Below are 17,265 nucleotides of genomic sequence, written 5' to 3'. Positions count from 1 at the left end.
GCCTGTGAATCATCTGCTTTTTACAGGCCTCTCACGTGGCATGTTTTGTACAAAACTTGTTGCAAACACATCACACTACATGCCACACTTGGCATGTTCGAAATTCCAGGTCATGCCATCACATGGGGACCAGAACATTGTCTGTGCTTTGGGCAAGGATTTCCATGGAGCAGCCATCAGTGATCACTAGATCTATCCCTGAGGGGTGTCCTATTTGAGAGGTTCCCCTTACATAGGTCTTCTCACAGATTCTATCCACATTCTCTTATGTAGAGCAGGCAGGAGAATGGGGAACTCCAAAGAGCACAGAGTCTCTGCTCTGGGGGTCCTTACTGGGTAGCAATGAGGGATAACCAGGATCCACACTCCTCCCCTTGAGCGCACATTAAGCTATCCCACAAAATGAGGTTTCCCCACTATTGACACGTCAAATATAGAACGGCTCTTAGTGGGGCCAAAGACTCGTGGTTCATTTCTCTGAACAGTGGAAATGTCTTTTCTGTGTGTGTGTGTGTGTTTGAAGAGCAGGCAACTAGCTGCAGCCATGAAAACAGCCACATTGTGTCTCTTGTTAACATTGTCTCTCCATCCAGCTGTTGGAACTGCGACCATCACTCAAGAGCCAGGACATATAAAGGAAATCAGGGGAACGTACAGTAGATGTAAGAGACACCGTTCTGCCACCAAGTGGAACACGTTCTCATCCATGACATATTCCTCTACCTTACTCCATGTCCTATTTCAACTCAACCGACTTCACCAACCCCTCCACCTTCATCCTGCTGGGCATTCCTGGCCTGGAGATGGTCCACGTCTGGATCTCCATCCCCTACTCTGTCATCTACACCATAGCCATCTTGGGCAACTTCACCATCCTGTTCATTGTGAAGAAAGAGCCGAGCCTCCATGAGCCCATGTACTATTTCCTCTGCATGCTGGGTGCTAGCGACCTGGTCTTGTCTACGTCCATTCTGCCCAAAATGCTGAGCATCTTCTGGTTCAATTCCAGGGAGATCGATTTCAGTGCCTGCCTCACCCAGGTGTATTTCATTCACTGCTTTGCACTGATGGAGTCTGGGATATTAGCAGCCATGGCTTATGATCGCTATGTGGCCATCTGCCATCCCCTCAGACATTCCACCATTCTGACAAACTCAGTGGTGGCCAAGATTGGCCTAGCCGTGCTGCTGAGCAAAGGCATATTCGTATTGCCCTACCCCTTCCTACTGAGGCAATGGCCATATTGCAGAACCAACATCATCCCTCAGCCTTATTGTGTACAAATGGCCGTGGTGAAGCTGGCCTGCACCGACAGCCGTGTCAATAGTTACTACGGCCTCTTTGTGGTGTTCTGTGTGATGGGTCTGGATGGGATTTTCATTTTACTCTCCTACGTGCAGATCCTCAGGGCCATCTTCATCCTCCCTACAAAGGACGCCCGACTGAAAACGTTTTTAACCTGTGGCACACATCTCTGCGCCATTATAATCTTTTACATCCCAAGTGCCGTCTCCAACATCATGTCTCGTTTCACACTGAATTTTCCCCAACATGTCCATGTTCTCCTTGGCAACATGCACTTCCTGCTGCCTACCATGCTAAACCCCATCATCTACGGGGTGAAGACCAAACAAATACGGGGCCGGCTGCTCGGGCTGTTTACTCATAAATAGTGTAAAGTTTTCTCCTGGGGCTCTGGCTGTCACACCAAGTTTTGTGCAGCTCTGGCTGTTGCCCTGGTGCTGGGCTTCGTTCCTTTAATCATTTATTTTGGTGTCTAACCGATATTACATCCTTTCCAGACCTTGCTGTGCTGCGTCAGGTTGACAAATTGTAGAGTCATAGGGCTGCCACCTGTTGAATTGCTGACAGCTGGAACCCAAGACCCTGTCTCTTCTCTGCCTGTTTCCCCAGGGGCTGTGTCCTGTCCCACCTCTTTCTCCAAACACCCCTCTGCCTCTACTTCACCTAGTCTGCTGTGTGCCAGGTTCTGTCTCCACCATCCTCTAAGCGTTGTCCCTGTTTTTAATAACCTCTGCCTGCCATCACTCACTGGATCTTCTCCACCTCTATCTGGCTGCAGCTGGGCCCCCTCTGCTCTGAGGCTGAGATGGTAGCAGTGTTTCCACTAACATTTTTCATCCTTAGGTGGTATGAAATTTCTTTTGGATGCCTTGAAATTTCTTATTTGGAGCATGAATATTGAGGTAGCGTGTAGATGAGCACCACAAGTAAAAACAAACCCACCCTACAAATTTATTTTAAACAGTCCATGAGTGTGGAAGTAAATATATTAAAACAAAGAATAGTGAACAAGGAGCACTGCTTACGATGTTTATTTAATATGAAATCAAATGAAAAGAAAATAATGCTACCCTGGGAGTACACATATCCTCATCCTTTCTAACAACTCAACTTAGAAAACAAACCAAAATGCATCTGATCCACATGTAGTACAGTTTTAAGATGATAAACAAATCTATGAGTCAACTAGAAATAGTCATGCTGTCTTTGTAAAACTGGTACAATATTTACTGACACTGGAAAGGTGAGTCAAAGGGATTCAAGCAGGCTAATACAGTTTCTCTGGGGAATGTTTAGGATCCATGCTATACAAGAACAAGTGAAACAGAGACATATACAAACAGATAAATGTTCTGTTATTAACTTTAATCTTGTGTGTATCACCAACTCAAGAGTAGAAGCCACAGAGCAAATTCACAGATGGCTTTAGGGGTTATAGACAGAGCCACGTTTCAAGGAGCTTGGTAATAATGTTTCATCCAACAGCTAATATCAGACCTTCTACTTGTTACTACTGAATTTTATGAGGCAGAACTGTATCAGATTGCAAAAATCTGGCCTTACTGTTCATAATACGCCATGTATTAATTAGTAACATAGGATTTTTTAAGAAATCATTGAGATCAAAGTTTTAGATAGCTGCAACTTTCCAAAAAAATTGTTAAAGAATCTTTCTCCTTCCTTAAGCCATTAATTTCTATATTGATACCAGTGATAGAAATGTAGCCGTGTTAGTCTGGGGTAGCTGAAGAAAATGCAGGACAATGTAGCACTTTAAAGACTAACAAGATGGTTTATTAGATGATGAGCTTTCGTGGGCCAGACCCACTTCCTCAGATCAAATAGTGGAAGAAAATAGTCACAACCATATATACCAAAGGATACAATTAAAAAAAATGAACACATATGAAAAGGACAAATCACATTTCAGAACAGGAGGGGGATGCAGAGGGTGGGGGGGAGGAAGGAAGGTAAGTGTCTGTGAATTGACGATATTAGAGGTGGGCAGAGTGGGATGTTTGTGTGTTAATGGTATTAGAGGTGATAATTGGGAAAGCTATCTTGGTAATGTGTAAGATAGTTCAAGTGTTTGTTCAATCCTCTTTGGAGAGGGTCGAATTTTAACATGAATGACAGTTCAGAGGATTCCCTTTCAAGTGCAGATGTAAAAGGTCTTTGTAGCAGAATGCAGGTGATTAGATCATTGAGAGAGTGTCCTTTCTGGTTAAAATGGCAAGAAACTGTTTTTTCTTTGTGATCTTGTCTGATATCTGTTTTGTGGGCATTAATCCTTTGGCGAAGTGTCTGAGATGTTTGTCCAATGTACATAGCAGACGGACACTTTCGGCACATGATAGCATAAATTATATTTCTGGATGCGCAGGAATCTGTGTTCTTGATCTTATAATTCACTTGGTTAGGTCCAAGAATGGTATCAGCAGAATAAATATGTGGACAAAGCTGGCAACGGGGTTTGTTGCAAGGGAAGGTACCAGGGTTGGTATTAGTGTGGTATGTCCTGTGGTGGTTGGTAAGAATCATCTTGAGGTTAGGTGGTTGTCTATAGGAGACTATGGGTCTGTCTCCCAGAGCCTCTTTGAGTATGGTATCCTGTTCCAGTATAGGCTGTAGTTTATTGATAATGTGTAGGACAGGTTTAAGTTGGGGGTTGTAGGTGATGACAAGTGGTGTTCTATTGTTGGTTTTCTTGGGTCTGTCTTGTAGTAGATGGTTTCTAGGTATTTGTTTGGCTCTTTCAATTTGCTTTTTTATTTCTTTGGGTGGGTAGTTGAGGTTTATAAATGCTTGGTAGAGATCCTGAAGCTTCTGGTCTCTGTCAGTGGGATTAGAGCAGATGCGGTTGTATCGAAGGGCTTGGCTATAGACGATGGATTGTGTGGTGTGTTTTGGAAAAAACAGTTTCTTGCCATTTTAACCAGAAAGGACACTCTCTCAATGACTTAACCACCTGCATTCTGCTACAAAGACCTTTTACATCTGCACTTGAAAGGGAATCCTCTGAACTGTCATTCATGTTAAAATTCGACACTCTCCAAAGAGGATTGAACAAACACTTGAACTATCTTACACATTACCAAGATAGCTTTCCCAATTATCACCTCTAATACCATTAACTCACAAACATCCCACTCTCCCCACCTCTAATATCGTCAATTCACAGACACTTACCTTCCTTCCTCCCCCCCACCCTCTGCATCCCCCTCCTGTTCTGAAATGTGATTTGTCCTTTTCATATGTGTTCATTTTTTTTAATTGTATCCTTTGGTATATATGGTTGTGACTATTTTCTTCCACTGTTTGATCTGAGGAAGTGGGTCTGGCCCACGAAAACTCATCATCTAATAAACCATCTTGTTAGTCTTTAAAGTGCTACATTGTCCTGCATTTTGCTTATATTGATACCAGGCACCCAGAAAAAGGTGGCCTTTTCCTATGTCATTTGGCCTATATCAGCTCACCATGGGTGTGTCTAGACTACAGAGTTTTGTCGACAAAAGTGGACTTTTGTCGACAAAACTATACCTGCGTCTACACTACCGCTGAGTTCTGTCGACATAACGTCGACAGAACTCAGCAGTTTTGTCGACGCTGGTAAACGTCATTTTATGAGGCATAACGCATTCTGTCGACAGAGTTTCTGTCGACAGAAGGTGTTATTTCATGTAAACTGTCCTTTGCGTCTACACTACCATGTCGACAAAGCAGCTTGCTTTGTCGACAGAACTCAATGTAGTCTAGACGCTCTTTGTCGACAGAAGCCTGTAGTCTAGACGTACCCTATGATGCCATTTGGGTTGGTTCTCCAGTTGGCTCATGAACCAAACCGCGAGCTCCCATCATTCCAATGCAACTGAATACATTGACAATAATTTCATCTTGCCAGCCTGTTCTGGGTCCTGGGGGATGCAGCCTGGAGTGTGAACTTAGCATGTATCTTTAATCCTTCCTCTGGAGAGGGCTTGAAAAAAACTCTATTTTTTCTTAATAGCTGGTCTTGCAGACTTAGGCACACAGAGAACCTCCTGCATTCTGGGACACAGGAAACAGATCAGTGTCTTAAAAACGTGATTTTTATTTTTTTTTGAAACAACCATGCTGGGTGAAACATTACTTGATTGCTAGGTGTTACAGAGCGACTGAACAAAGTAAGATTCAAACAAAGAGAATTGCTTCTGTTTGGTACGTTGGGGTATGTCTACACGACAGTACTAATTCGAACTAACTTAATTCGAATTAGTTAATTCGAACTAAGCTAATTCGAACTAGTACATCTAGAACTAAAAACTAGTTTGAATTACCATTTTGCTAATTCGAACTAGCATGTCCACACTGTGTGGACCCTGAAGTGAGGTTAAGGCTGGCCGGAAGCAGTGCCGGCAGGGCATCAGATTAGGTCTTAGAGCGTGGAGCTGCAGTCTCAGGCTAGCTGAGGTCTGTGCTTAAAGGGACCCGACCCCCACCCCGGACAGACAGTTCTCAGGGGTTCCCTGCTTGCAAAGCAGTCCTGGCTTGGAGTGCCCTGAGTGCCCACACGCGGAACATCACACCACTCGGCCATTAGCCCGGCTGCACTTGCCACAGGCTGCCATCCAGGGGTGGGTCAATCGGGGGGCTGCAGGAGAGCTTCCACCCCGAGGAGCCGCAGACCCACCCCAGTCCTCCCCAGTAGGGGCTCGTACCCCATTCCTCCCTCACCACCTTCCACTAACCCCTCCCTAGCCCCCCTTCCTGATGTACAAAATAAAGGACTCGTGTGTTCAAAAGTAGAAACTCTCTTTATTGAACAAAACTTGGGGAGACTGGGAAAAGGAGGTGGGAGAGGAGAAGAGAGGGGGTGGGAGAGGGGAGGGCAAGTAAAATGATCAGGGGTTTGGAACAGGTTCCATATGAAGAGAGGCTAAAGAGACTGGGACTTTTCAGCTTAGAAAAGAGGAGACTGATGGGGGATATGATAGAGGTCTATAAAAGCATGAGTGGTGTGGAGAGGGTGCATAAAGAAAAGTTCTTCATTAGTTCCCATAATAGAAGGACTAGAGGACACCAAAGGAAATGAATGGGTAGCAGGCTTCAAACTAATAACAGAAAGTTCTTCTTCACAAAGCAAATAGTCAACCTGTGGAACTCCTTGCCGCAGGAGGCTGTGAAGGCTAGAACTAGAACAGAGTTTAAAGAGAAGTGAGATAAAGTCATGGAGGTTGGGTCCATGGAGTGGTATTAGCCAGGGGGTAGAAATGGTGTCCCTGGCCTTTGTTTGTGGAAGGCTGGAGATGGCTGGCACGAGACAAAAGGCTTGGTCATTGTCTTTGGTCCATCCCCTCCAGGGTACCTAGTGTTGGCCGCTGTCGGCAGACAGGCTAAAGGGCTAGATGGACCTTTGGTCTGACCCAGTACGGCCATTCTTATATTCTTATGTTCTAAGCTCAGGGCTCAGGGTCGGGGGTCTCACTGGACCACCCTGATTTTCATGCAAACCTGCTCCTGGGTGGCCAGGCTGGCAGCTATCCTGCCCTAGATGGCCACTTTCCTATGCCTAGTGCGGAGGTCGTGGATGAGGTCCACGATGTCCGCATTAGACCAGGCGGGCACCCGCCTCTTCCGGCTATGGGCAGGCTCCTGGCAGCCGGCAGCCTGGTCCTGGGAAGAGGCGGAGGGCTGGGTGGCAGCGGGTGGCTGGTTCGTGCCGTGCCAGGTGCAGGGTCTGCTGGCTGGGTGCTGGCAGGCTTGTACCTGGCACAGGCACCGTAGCCAGCCCGTGGCCCTTTAAGGGCTCCAGGGCTGGGAGGGGGGCCGAAGAGTTTCCCTGGTGGTGCCCAGAGTGGCCACCAGGGAAAGCTGGGGAGGGCTAGCCTCCAGCTAGTTTGAATTAAGTGGCTATACAGCCCTTAATTCGAACTACTTAATTCGAACTAGGCTTAGTCCTCGTGGAATGAGGTTTACCTAGTTCGAATTAAGCGCTCCGCTAGTTCGAATTAAGTTCGAACTAGCGGTTTGCCTGTGTAGCGCCTATCAAAGTTAGTTCGAACTAATGGCTGTTAGTTCGAATTAACTTTGTAGTGTAGACATACCCTTACAGTGTAAGGGGAGACAGAGAAATCAAACAATCCCTTAAATAAGAGCAACGAGAATGATGAAAGGTCTAGAGAACATGACCTATAAGGGAAGGCTGAAGGAATTGTGTTTGTTTAGTTTAGAAAGAGAAGATTGAGGGGGGGACATGATAGCGGTTTTCAGGTATCTAAAAGGGTGTCATAAGGAGGAGGGAGAAAACTTGTTCATCTTGGCCTCTGAGGATAGAACAAGAAGCAATGGACTTAAACTGCAGCAAAGGGAGGTTTAGGTTGGACACTAGGAAAAAGTTCCTAACTGTCAGGGTGGTCAAACACTGGAATAAATTGCCCAGGGAGGTTGTGGAATCCCCATCTCTGGAGATATTTAAGAGTAGATTAGATAAATGTCTATCAGGGATGATCTAGACAGTGCTGGGTCCTGCCATGGGGGCAGGGGACTGGACTCGATGACTCTCGAGGTCCCTTCCAGTCCTAGTGTTCTATGATTCTATGATTCTATGATAAGGAAATAGCCTGATTGCATCTGACTAAACATTCGCTGATCTACTCACATATCTGTTGTTCCAAGGTTTAGTTCTTCCCTAGGCATGGATGTAGCTGGAAACATTGAGTCCTGGTTTAATTTAAGTCTCCCAGGCGTTCTTCTGGTCACACAAGAGTGGAACAGGAAGGGTGTTTTCAATTTGAAAGCTCACACTCTGTTTCCATCGGCTTTCCTGGTTTCCTTCCAACTCATTTCTTGCTTTCTTGCAATTTTGAGTATCACTGGTTATGTTTTTAACCATCACAGGCAAGATAATTAGTGTTGGGATTCAACAGTTAACCACTGTGAAAAGACTTTAGTTTAATGAATGGCTAGAATGTTCAGAAAAGGGTATTAGCCTTCCCATTCATCGCCGTTCTTTTAACCTTCTTTGAATGTGAGAAACCTGGAAATGCAGATTTTATAATATTGATTCCTAGAAGCTGCTGTTTACCATCCACCAGGGTTATCAGTCGACTGGAAAGACAATCATATGGGCTGAGTGCTTCATCGTGCAGCTCTAAACATACAGTACAGAAAGTCGTATTAAACATTTTTCATTACCTGCATCATTATGAAGAGCGTTACCATCTAGAAAAAAAGAGCATTAGCACTCTGTGGATTTCCTGTTTTTAATAATCTTAAAATTGTCTCCTCATTTTCCTAATCCCTGCTAGCAATGGATTTGTCGCTGATGCCTTTTGCTTCCCTTATCAACTTTCTGTATTGCATAGTGTCTCTTTTCTGTCAGCTCCTAAACATTTCCCTTGTCTTAGAAGCCCTGATGGATGATCTATTCCAATCAGTGGAGAAAGGGCAAACAACTATGCACACTCTTGAAAGCCATGTGTTCCCAGCTGTGTGCTGGGGCAGCCACAGCTCAATTGCCTGCTCCCACTAGCCTCAATCGAGTCCCCCAAAGACACTTCTGACAGCCAGGCCAGGGCTGTGCATTGCAGCTGCCTCACACCCAGCCAGCAGGCCATTCACAGTGTGTTATTCCCCCACCTCCTTGCTTATCCCCATGTCTGTCCTTAAAGGGATCTGTAAGCTCTTTGGGACAGGGGCTGTTTCTACTTCTCTTTTCAAAGGGCCCAGCACAAGAGGCCCTCAACTCAAAAGGAGGCTCCGGAGGCTCCCACAATCCAAATACTGCTCATAAGTAATAAACACAATAGTCCAACCATGTCAGGGTCCGGCTCCACCCAGCCGCTTCTCTGCCTTTGGCTGCCGTTGAGGATCAAACACCCTCACCAGCTACAGACGGTTAGTAATTGGAATACAGGCGGATACGGGGCCCCTGTTCCTTTCAGAGAGGAGAATTTGTTCAATCTCATTCCCGCGCTCACTTCACCAGGGGCTCCGAACCAGAGAAATATCCCCGATTAGCCAGAGGGGCAGGCAGAGTCCACCTTAGGGTATCCAAGTGCCCTCCAGCCAGGGCAGGGCTGGAAAGTCTGACACAGCCTAGAACATCCGATTCCAGTTCCCACTGGGAGACACGGGGAGGGAATGGACCGAGAAGCAGAGAACAAACCCTGCGCCAACACCAATCCGCTCCCTGGCCTGCCTGTAGGGAAGTTACTGCCCTGTATGATGATAGTTCTGGATGAGGATCCTTGATCCTTAATCCTGTAGTGACAGCCCCATGGGCCTGCGGAAAGTGTTGTGTCTCCTGTCAGTCTTCTGGCTCCAGATCTCCCTGTCTGTCCAGCACCCCTGGGCGTTCACACAGGACCAGACCCCAGCAAGAAGCCTCATTCTCCCTGGTGCCTGTCCTTCCCTAATCAGCATAGTTCTGAAATACTCACAAACGCACCGAGCAGCCAATTCCTCCCTGACCCAGCCCAGAGCCCAGGACTTCTCCTCTGCCTGGGGGAGGCCCCTTAATTGCTGTTTACTCCTACAGCTGGGTAAGGAGCCCAGAAGCCCAGACAGGCGGGTCTCCTGCCTCTTTACAACCCCCCCCCCCCCAGTGTCTGAGCAAAGCCCCCTGGGACTGCAAACATCTCAGTGATAAGCAGTGCCCGCGCCTGTGTCAGCTCTCAGCCTAGGCTGCTGCTGGTGATGGACTGAGAGATGCGGGACGCGGCTGCCTGAAGGGGATTCCCAGAGAAGACACTTCGGTCTCAGCATTCCCAGGTATCCATCCATTGCTGAGGGGCGCCCCTCTCCACAAACCCAGCGCTACGCGGGCGCGACGGCCCAGGCAGGGAATGCGGGGTCCTTCCTGCTCTGCGTTAACTATTAACATCCCCGAGGCCCTGCCACAGGGGTGAGTCTGCACAAAATGTCCCTCTTTTCTGTGCACCCTGCCTGCCCCAGCGGGTGCCCCCCCGCCCTGAGGCTGGCTGCATGGCTGTGGTGCAGGGCGTCCTTCAGGGAGAGAGGATTAGCAGATGTAACATACAAGGTGGAATTCCAAGGCCCTGGCCCAGAGTTTGTTCAAGCCTCAGAATTTCCCCTTAATCCTATTTTGAGGGACAGTAAATATAAAGGCCCCTCTGCTTCATTTACTGGTAGATTCGCCAGGCTTACGGGAACATGGACTGTTATGCAGAACGACCCTGAGACGTCACGAAGTCCAGTATCCTCAACGCAGGGAGGACAAAGAGCCATGTAGAGCATCCCTAATGGTGTTTGTCCAACCTGCTCTTTAAACGCTCCCATGATGGAAATTCCACCACCTCCCGAGGCTGTTTACTCCAATACTTCCCTGTCCGGACTGTAAGAAAGTTTTTCCTAATGTCCAACCTCGACCTCCCTTGCTGCTGTTTAAGCCCGTTGCTTATTTGTCTATTTTCTGGGATTAAGGGGAATAATTTTGACCCACACCTCCTCCCTTTCCCCCTGCCTGTCTTCCTGAGCCAGCGGCACCCGCTCTTCCAATATTCCATTCACCTGTTTATCAGTGGCATAGTCCCACCACATCTCTGTGATGCCAGGTCTCTCTTGGACCTGCTGTATAATACAGAGCAGTAAATTTCACCCTGCTGCCCCTGGAGCGAGTCCCTGTACTTGTCTGTCACTCAGGCCCAATGCACTCTAGGACTTGACACTGTAGAATTAGAGAGCCATGAGGTCAGACCCCTGCCAAGGTACGGGATGTCTTTTGTTGTAATTTTGACTAGGCAGCCGGCCGGCTGGCCAGCATCCGAAACCTTCTTTTCCATCGTCCTCTTGTTCCTCCAGCTAGGCAGTTGTCCCAGAAATTGCATTTTAATCTGCTCTGCTAGAGTTCAAACCCGCTGTCTCCTTCCCCGGCCTCTGTGGCAAGAGAAAACAGCGTTTCCCCACCCCTTTTGCATCAGGTGTTGAAGTATTTGAAGTCCCCCAAGTCCTGCCTTAATCTCTGGTTTTCAAACTGAACACACCCAGTCCGTTAGCTGTCCCGTGTATCTGGCATTGCAGCCTTTGAACACTTTGTCGCTGGCCTCGGTAGCTTTACCATTTCCCCCCAGACCTCCTGTACTGCAGTGACCACGCTGGACCCAGTTCCCTGGCACGGGGCTGACAGGAGCTGAGGAGAGTGGTCCTCTTGCCTGTCGTGGCTGGCCCGCTGAGCCGCCAACAATACGCTGCATTTTCCTTTTTAGAAACAGCAGTAAAAGAAAAAATTCACCCCCGGGAGATACAGCTCTGTCAGCCTAACGGCAGTGTAAACAGCATGCACTCCGCACATTCTTCTCTTGAGCTCGCTCCAAACTCTCAGGCAGCACCCCATTTTTACTAGTTACCATAAATGAATGCACTCCTTTAAGTCTCTTAGGGTATGTCTACACTAGCTCGTTAATTTGAGCTAGGTAGGCAAATGAGGCGACCAGAGTTGGATAATGTTGCATGTTTGTATTAAAGCATTTTGTTTGCCTGGGCTCAGCTCACCAAACGCTCCAGGTCAATCAACGTACCTGTCCTGGCCCCCTCATTACACCACTCAGCCAGTCTCTGAGGCATTCACATATTGCATCTTTTTTTATGTCCAGATTATTGAGGAAAATATTGAACAGCACCAGGCCTAGGACTGATCCCTGCAGAACCCCACTAAAAACCACCCCATTCTCTGACAATTGCCCAGGGACAGCAGCTTTCTGAGACCGCTCACTTAGCCTGTTTTCCGTCCACTTTGCCTGTGCTCTGCTGAAACTGCACAGTGTTCATCTGTAAGTCAGTATTTCTCCACAGGCTAGTGAAAGCCTCACAGATATTGATGTTTATTGAGTCTGCATGGTTCCCTTAATCAACCAAATGTGTCCTGTCATTAGAGGACTTTACAAGACCTGCAAAAGCGGCGAGGAGTCCTGTGGCACCTTATAGACTAACTGAAGTGTAGGAGCATAAGCTTTCGTGGGCAAAGACCCACTTCGTCAGATGCATGGAGTGGAAATTTCCAGAGGCAGGAATAAATATGCAGGCCAGGATCAGGCTGGAGATGACCAGGTGGATCCAACCAGGGAGGATGAGGCCCACTTCTAGTAGCTGATCTCGAGGTGTGAATTCCAAGAGAGGAGAAGCTGCTTTTGTAGTTAGCAAGCCATTCACAGTCTTTGTTTAATCCAGAGTTGATTGTGTCAAACTTGAAGATGAACTGTAGCTCAGCAGTTTCTCTTTGTAGTCTGGTCCTGAAGTTTTTTGCTGTAGGATGGCTACTTTTAGATCTGCAATTGTGTGTCCAGGGAGATTGAAGTGTTCCCCTACAGGTTTTTGTATGTTGCCAGTCCTAATATCTGATTTGTGTCCATTGATTCTTTTACGTAGGAACTGTCCAGTTTGGCCGATGTATATAGCAGTGGGGCATTGTTGGCACATGATGGCATATATTACGTTGGTAGATGTGCAGGAGAATGAACCAGTAACAGTATGGCTGATCTGGTTAGGTCCTGTGATGGTGACTGTAGGTGATGGCCAGTGGTGTTCTGTTGGTTTCTTTCTTGGGCTGGTCCCGTAGCAGGAGGCTTCTGGGTACATGTCTGGCTCTGTCAAACTGTCTCCTCACTTCCTCGTGTGGGTATCGGAGTTTACAGAATGCTTGTTGAAGATCTTGTAGGTGTAGGTCTCTGTCTGAGGGGTTGGAGCATATGCAGTTGTACCTCAGTGCTTGGCTGTAAACAATGGATCGTGTGCTGTGTCCGGGATGGAAGCTGGAGGCATGTAGGTAAGCATAGCGGTCGGTAGGCTTTCGATATAGGGTGGTATTGATGTGACCATCACTTATTTGCACCGTGTCACAGTGCAAATAAGTGACATAAGCCTACCGACCACTATGCTTACCTGCATGCCTCCAGCTTCCATACCTGCCTCTGGAAATTTCCACTACATGCATGTGACAAAGTGGGTCTTTGCCCACGAAAGCTTATGCTCCAGCTCTTCAGTTAGTCTATAAGGTGCCACAGGGCTCCTCGCCACTTTTGCAGATTCAGACTAACACGGCTACCCCTCTGATACTTTACAAGACCTGTTTTCCATTAACCCTGCCCTTCACTGATATTAATTATACCAGCCTCATTAAATAAAAAGACTCTTCAGCTTCCAGAGGATCAGCCACAAACCCAGGCTAATATAGAACTTAGAATATTAACAAAAATTATGCTGCAACAATCCCTTAAGAAACAAAAATGTAAACTTTTTTTTATAAGAAAGAAAGAAAGAAAGAAAGAAAGAAAGAAAGAAAGAAAGAAAGAAAGAAAGAAAGAAAGAAAGAAAGAAAGAAAGAAAGAAAGAAAGAGACTGTTGAAGGCTGTAGAAGGGAAGCCTCTGGAGCAGCTGGGATGGGTTGGGAGACCTTTGTTGAGTGCTTCAGTTCTGAGCAAGGATCCTCCTGAGAGGAGAAGTAGGATAAAGGGAAAATGAAGGGATTTCTGTAGCCCTTCCTAAATTCTCAGCCACATGGAGGGAATCCCATTGTCCTCACTGTGGAAAAGCATTTCCTAGCATGGAGTGTGTTGTCATTTGGGCAAGTCACCTAGAATTTCAGGGCTGGAAGAGACCTCAGAAGTCATCGAATCCAGCCCTCTGCCCAAAGCAGGACCAGCTTCAATTAAACCATCCCAGCCAGGGCTTTGTCAAGCCGGGACTTAAAAACCTCTAGGGATGGAGATTCCACCCCCTCCCTAGGCAAACCATCCCCGTGCTTCCCCACCCTCCTAATGAAATAGTTTTTCCTAATATCCAACCTAGACCTCTCCCACTACCAATTGAGCCCATTGCTCCTCGTTCTGTCACTTGTCACCACTAAGAACAGCCTCACTCCAGCCTCTTTGGAACCTCCTTTCTGGAAGTTGCAGGCTGCTCTCAAATCCCCCCTCACTCTTCTCTTCTGCAGATAAAGTAATCCCTCAGCCTCTCCTCGTACGTCATGAGTCCCAAACCCCTCATTGTTATCTGCCCACGCATGAGTCACTTCTTTGCAGGTGGATCCCATGTCCCACATTGAAGATGGAAGGTGGGCAACAAAGTCCATTCAGTGTAATTTTGAGCCTCCTGTGGTTCATTGTCCATCAACAGGAAATACAGACACACGGCTCATGCCCAGGTCTCCAACTAAAGACCCAGGCAGGCACACAAATAGCATAACCAGAGCCTGTGAATCATCTGCTTTTTACAGGCCTCTCACGTGGCATGTTTTGTACAAAACTTGTTGCAAACACATCACACTACATGCCACACTTGGCATGTTCGAAATTCCAGGTCATGCCATCACATGGGGACCAGAACATTGTCTGTGCTTTGGGCAAGGATTTCCACGGAGCAGCCATCAGTGATCACTAGATCTATCCCTGAGGGGTGTCCTATTTGAGAGGTTCCCCTGGCATAGGTCTTCTCACAGATTCTATCCACATTCTCTTATGTAGAGCAGGCAGGAGAATGGGGAACTCCAAAGAGCACAGAGTCTCTGCTCTGGGGGTCCTTACTGGGTAGCAATGAGGGATAACCAGGATCCACACTCCTTCCCTTGAGCGCACATTAAGCTATCCCACAAAATGAGGTTTCCCCACTATTGACACGTCAAATATAGAACGGCCCTTAGTGGGGCCAAAGACTCGTGGTTCATTTCTCTGAACAGTGGAAATGTCTTTTCTGTGTGTGCGGGTTTGAAGAGCAGGCAACTAGCTGCAGCCATGAAAACAGCCACATTGTGTCTCTTGTTAACATTGTCTCTCCATCCAGCTGTTGGAACTGGGACCATCACTCAAGAGCCAGGACATAAAAAGGAAATCAGGGGAACGTACAGTAGATGTAAGAGACACCGTTTTGCCACCAAGTGGAACACGTTCTTATCCATGACATATTCCTCTACCTTACTCCATGTCCTATTTCAACTCAACCGACTTCACCAACCCCTCCACCTTCATCCTGCTGGGCATTCCTGGCCTGGAGATGGTCCACGTCTGGATCTCCATCCCCTACTCTGTCATCTACACCATAGCCATCTTGGGCAACTTCACCATCCTGTTCATTGTGAAGAAAGAGCCGAGCCTCCATGAGCCCATGTACTATTTCCTCTGCATGCTGGGTGCTAGCGACCTGGTCTTGTCTACGTCCATTCTGCCCAAAATGCTGAGCATCTTCTGGTTCAATTCCAGGGAGATCGATTTCAGTGCCTGCCTCACCCAGGTGTATTTCATTCACTGCTTTGCACTGATGGAGTCTGGGATATTGGCAGCCATGGCTTATGATCGCTATGTGGCCATCTGCCATCCCCTGAGACATTCCACCATTCTGACAAACTCAGTGGTGGCCAAGATTGGCCTGGCCGTGCTGCTGAGCAAAGGCATATTCGTATTGCCCTACCCCTTCCTACTGAGGCAATGGCCATATTGCAGAACCAACATCATCCCTCAGCCTTATTGTGTACAAATGGCCGTGGTGAAGCTGGCCTGCACCGACAGCCGTGTCAATAGTTACTACGGCCTCTTTGTGGTGTTCTGTGTGATGGGTCTGGATGGGATTTTCATTTTACTCTCCTACGTGCAGATCCTCAGGGCCATCTTCATCCTCCCTACAAAGGATGCCCGACTGAAGACGTTTTTAACCTGTGGCACACATCTCTGCGCCATTATAATCTTTTACATCCCAAGTGCCGTCTCCAACATCATGTCCCGTTTCACACTGAATTTTCCCCAACATGTCCATGTTCTCCTTGGCAACATGCACTTCCTGCTGCCTACCATGCTAAACCCCATCATCTACGGGGTGAAGACCAAACAAATACGGGGCCGGCTGCTTGGGCTGTTTACTCATAAATAGTGTAAAGTTTTCTCCTGGGGCTCTGGCTGTCACACCAAGTTTTGTGCAGCTCTGGCTGTTGCCCTGGTGCTGGGCTTCGTTCCTTTAATCATTTATTTTGGTGTCTAACCAATATTACATACTTTCCAGACCTTGCTGTGCTGCATCAGGTTGACAAATTGTAGAGTCAGTGTCTGCACAACTTTGTAACTCATAGGGCTGCCACCTGTTGAATTGCTGACAGCTGGACCCCAGGACCCTGTCTCTTCTCTGCCTGTTTCCCCAGGGGCTGTGTCCTGTCCCACCTCTTTCTCCAAACACCCCTCTGCCTCTACTTCACCTAGTCCGCTGTGTGCCAGGTTCTGTCTCCACCATCCTCTAAGCATTGTCCCTGTTTTTAATAACCTCTGCCTGCCATCACTCCCTGGATCTTCTCCACCTCTGTCCAGCTGCAGCTGGGCCCCATCTGCTCTGAGGCTGAGATGGTAGCAGTGTTTCCACTAACATTTTTCATCCTTAGGTGGTATGAAATTTCTTTTGGATGCCTTGAAATTTCTTATGTGGAGCATGAATATTGAGGTAGTGTGTAGATGAGCACCATAAGTAAAAACAAACCCACCCTACAAATTTATTTTAAACAGTCCATGGGTGTGGAAGTAAATATATTAAAACAAGGGATAGTGAACAAGGAGCACTGCTTACGATGTTTGTTTAATATGAAATCAAATTAAAAGAAAATAATGCTACCCTGGGAGTACACATATCCTCATCCTTTCTAACAACTCAACTTAGAAAACAAACCAAAATGCATCTGATCCACATGTAGTACAGTTTTAAGTTGATAAACAAATCTATGAGTCAACTAGAAATAGTCATGCTGTCTTTGTAAAACTGGTACAATATTTACTGACACTGGAAAGGTGAGTCAAAGGGATTCAAGCAGGCTAATACGGTTTCTCTGGGGAATGTTTAGGATCCATGCTATACAAGAACAAGTGAAACAGAGACATATACAAACAGATAAATGTTCTGTTATTAACTTTAATCTTGTGTGTATCACCAGCTCAAGAGTAGAAGCCCCAGAGCAAATTCACAGATGGCTTTAGGGGTTGTAGACAGAGCCAC

At 47.0% G+C, this 17,265-nt stretch overlaps 2 protein-coding genes across 2 annotated transcripts; both read left to right on the top strand.

Moving 5' to 3' along the window:
- Positions 1-1,091: 1,091 nt before the first annotated feature.
- On the top strand, positions 1,092-1,673 carry LOC142818567 (olfactory receptor 52L1-like). Its single transcript, XM_075899131.1, has one exon. The coding sequence runs from the start codon at positions 1,092-1,094 to the stop codon at positions 1,671-1,673; it is 582 nt and encodes a 193-aa protein (XP_075755246.1).
- Positions 1,674-15,579: 13,906 nt separating this feature from the next.
- LOC102449900 (olfactory receptor 52L1-like) lies at positions 15,580-16,161 on the top strand. Its single transcript, XM_006114198.3, has one exon. The coding sequence runs from the start codon at positions 15,580-15,582 to the stop codon at positions 16,159-16,161; it is 582 nt and encodes a 193-aa protein (XP_006114260.2).
- Positions 16,162-17,265: the final 1,104 nt, after the last annotated feature.

Source organism: Pelodiscus sinensis, chromosome 1 (assembly GCF_049634645.1).
Source record: "Pelodiscus sinensis isolate JC-2024 chromosome 1, ASM4963464v1, whole genome shotgun sequence".
Taxonomy (NCBI): Eukaryota; Metazoa; Chordata; order Testudines; family Trionychidae; genus Pelodiscus; species Pelodiscus sinensis.
Note: the sequence above shows the minus strand (reverse complement) of the source record. Positions and strands in the feature narration are given on the sequence as shown.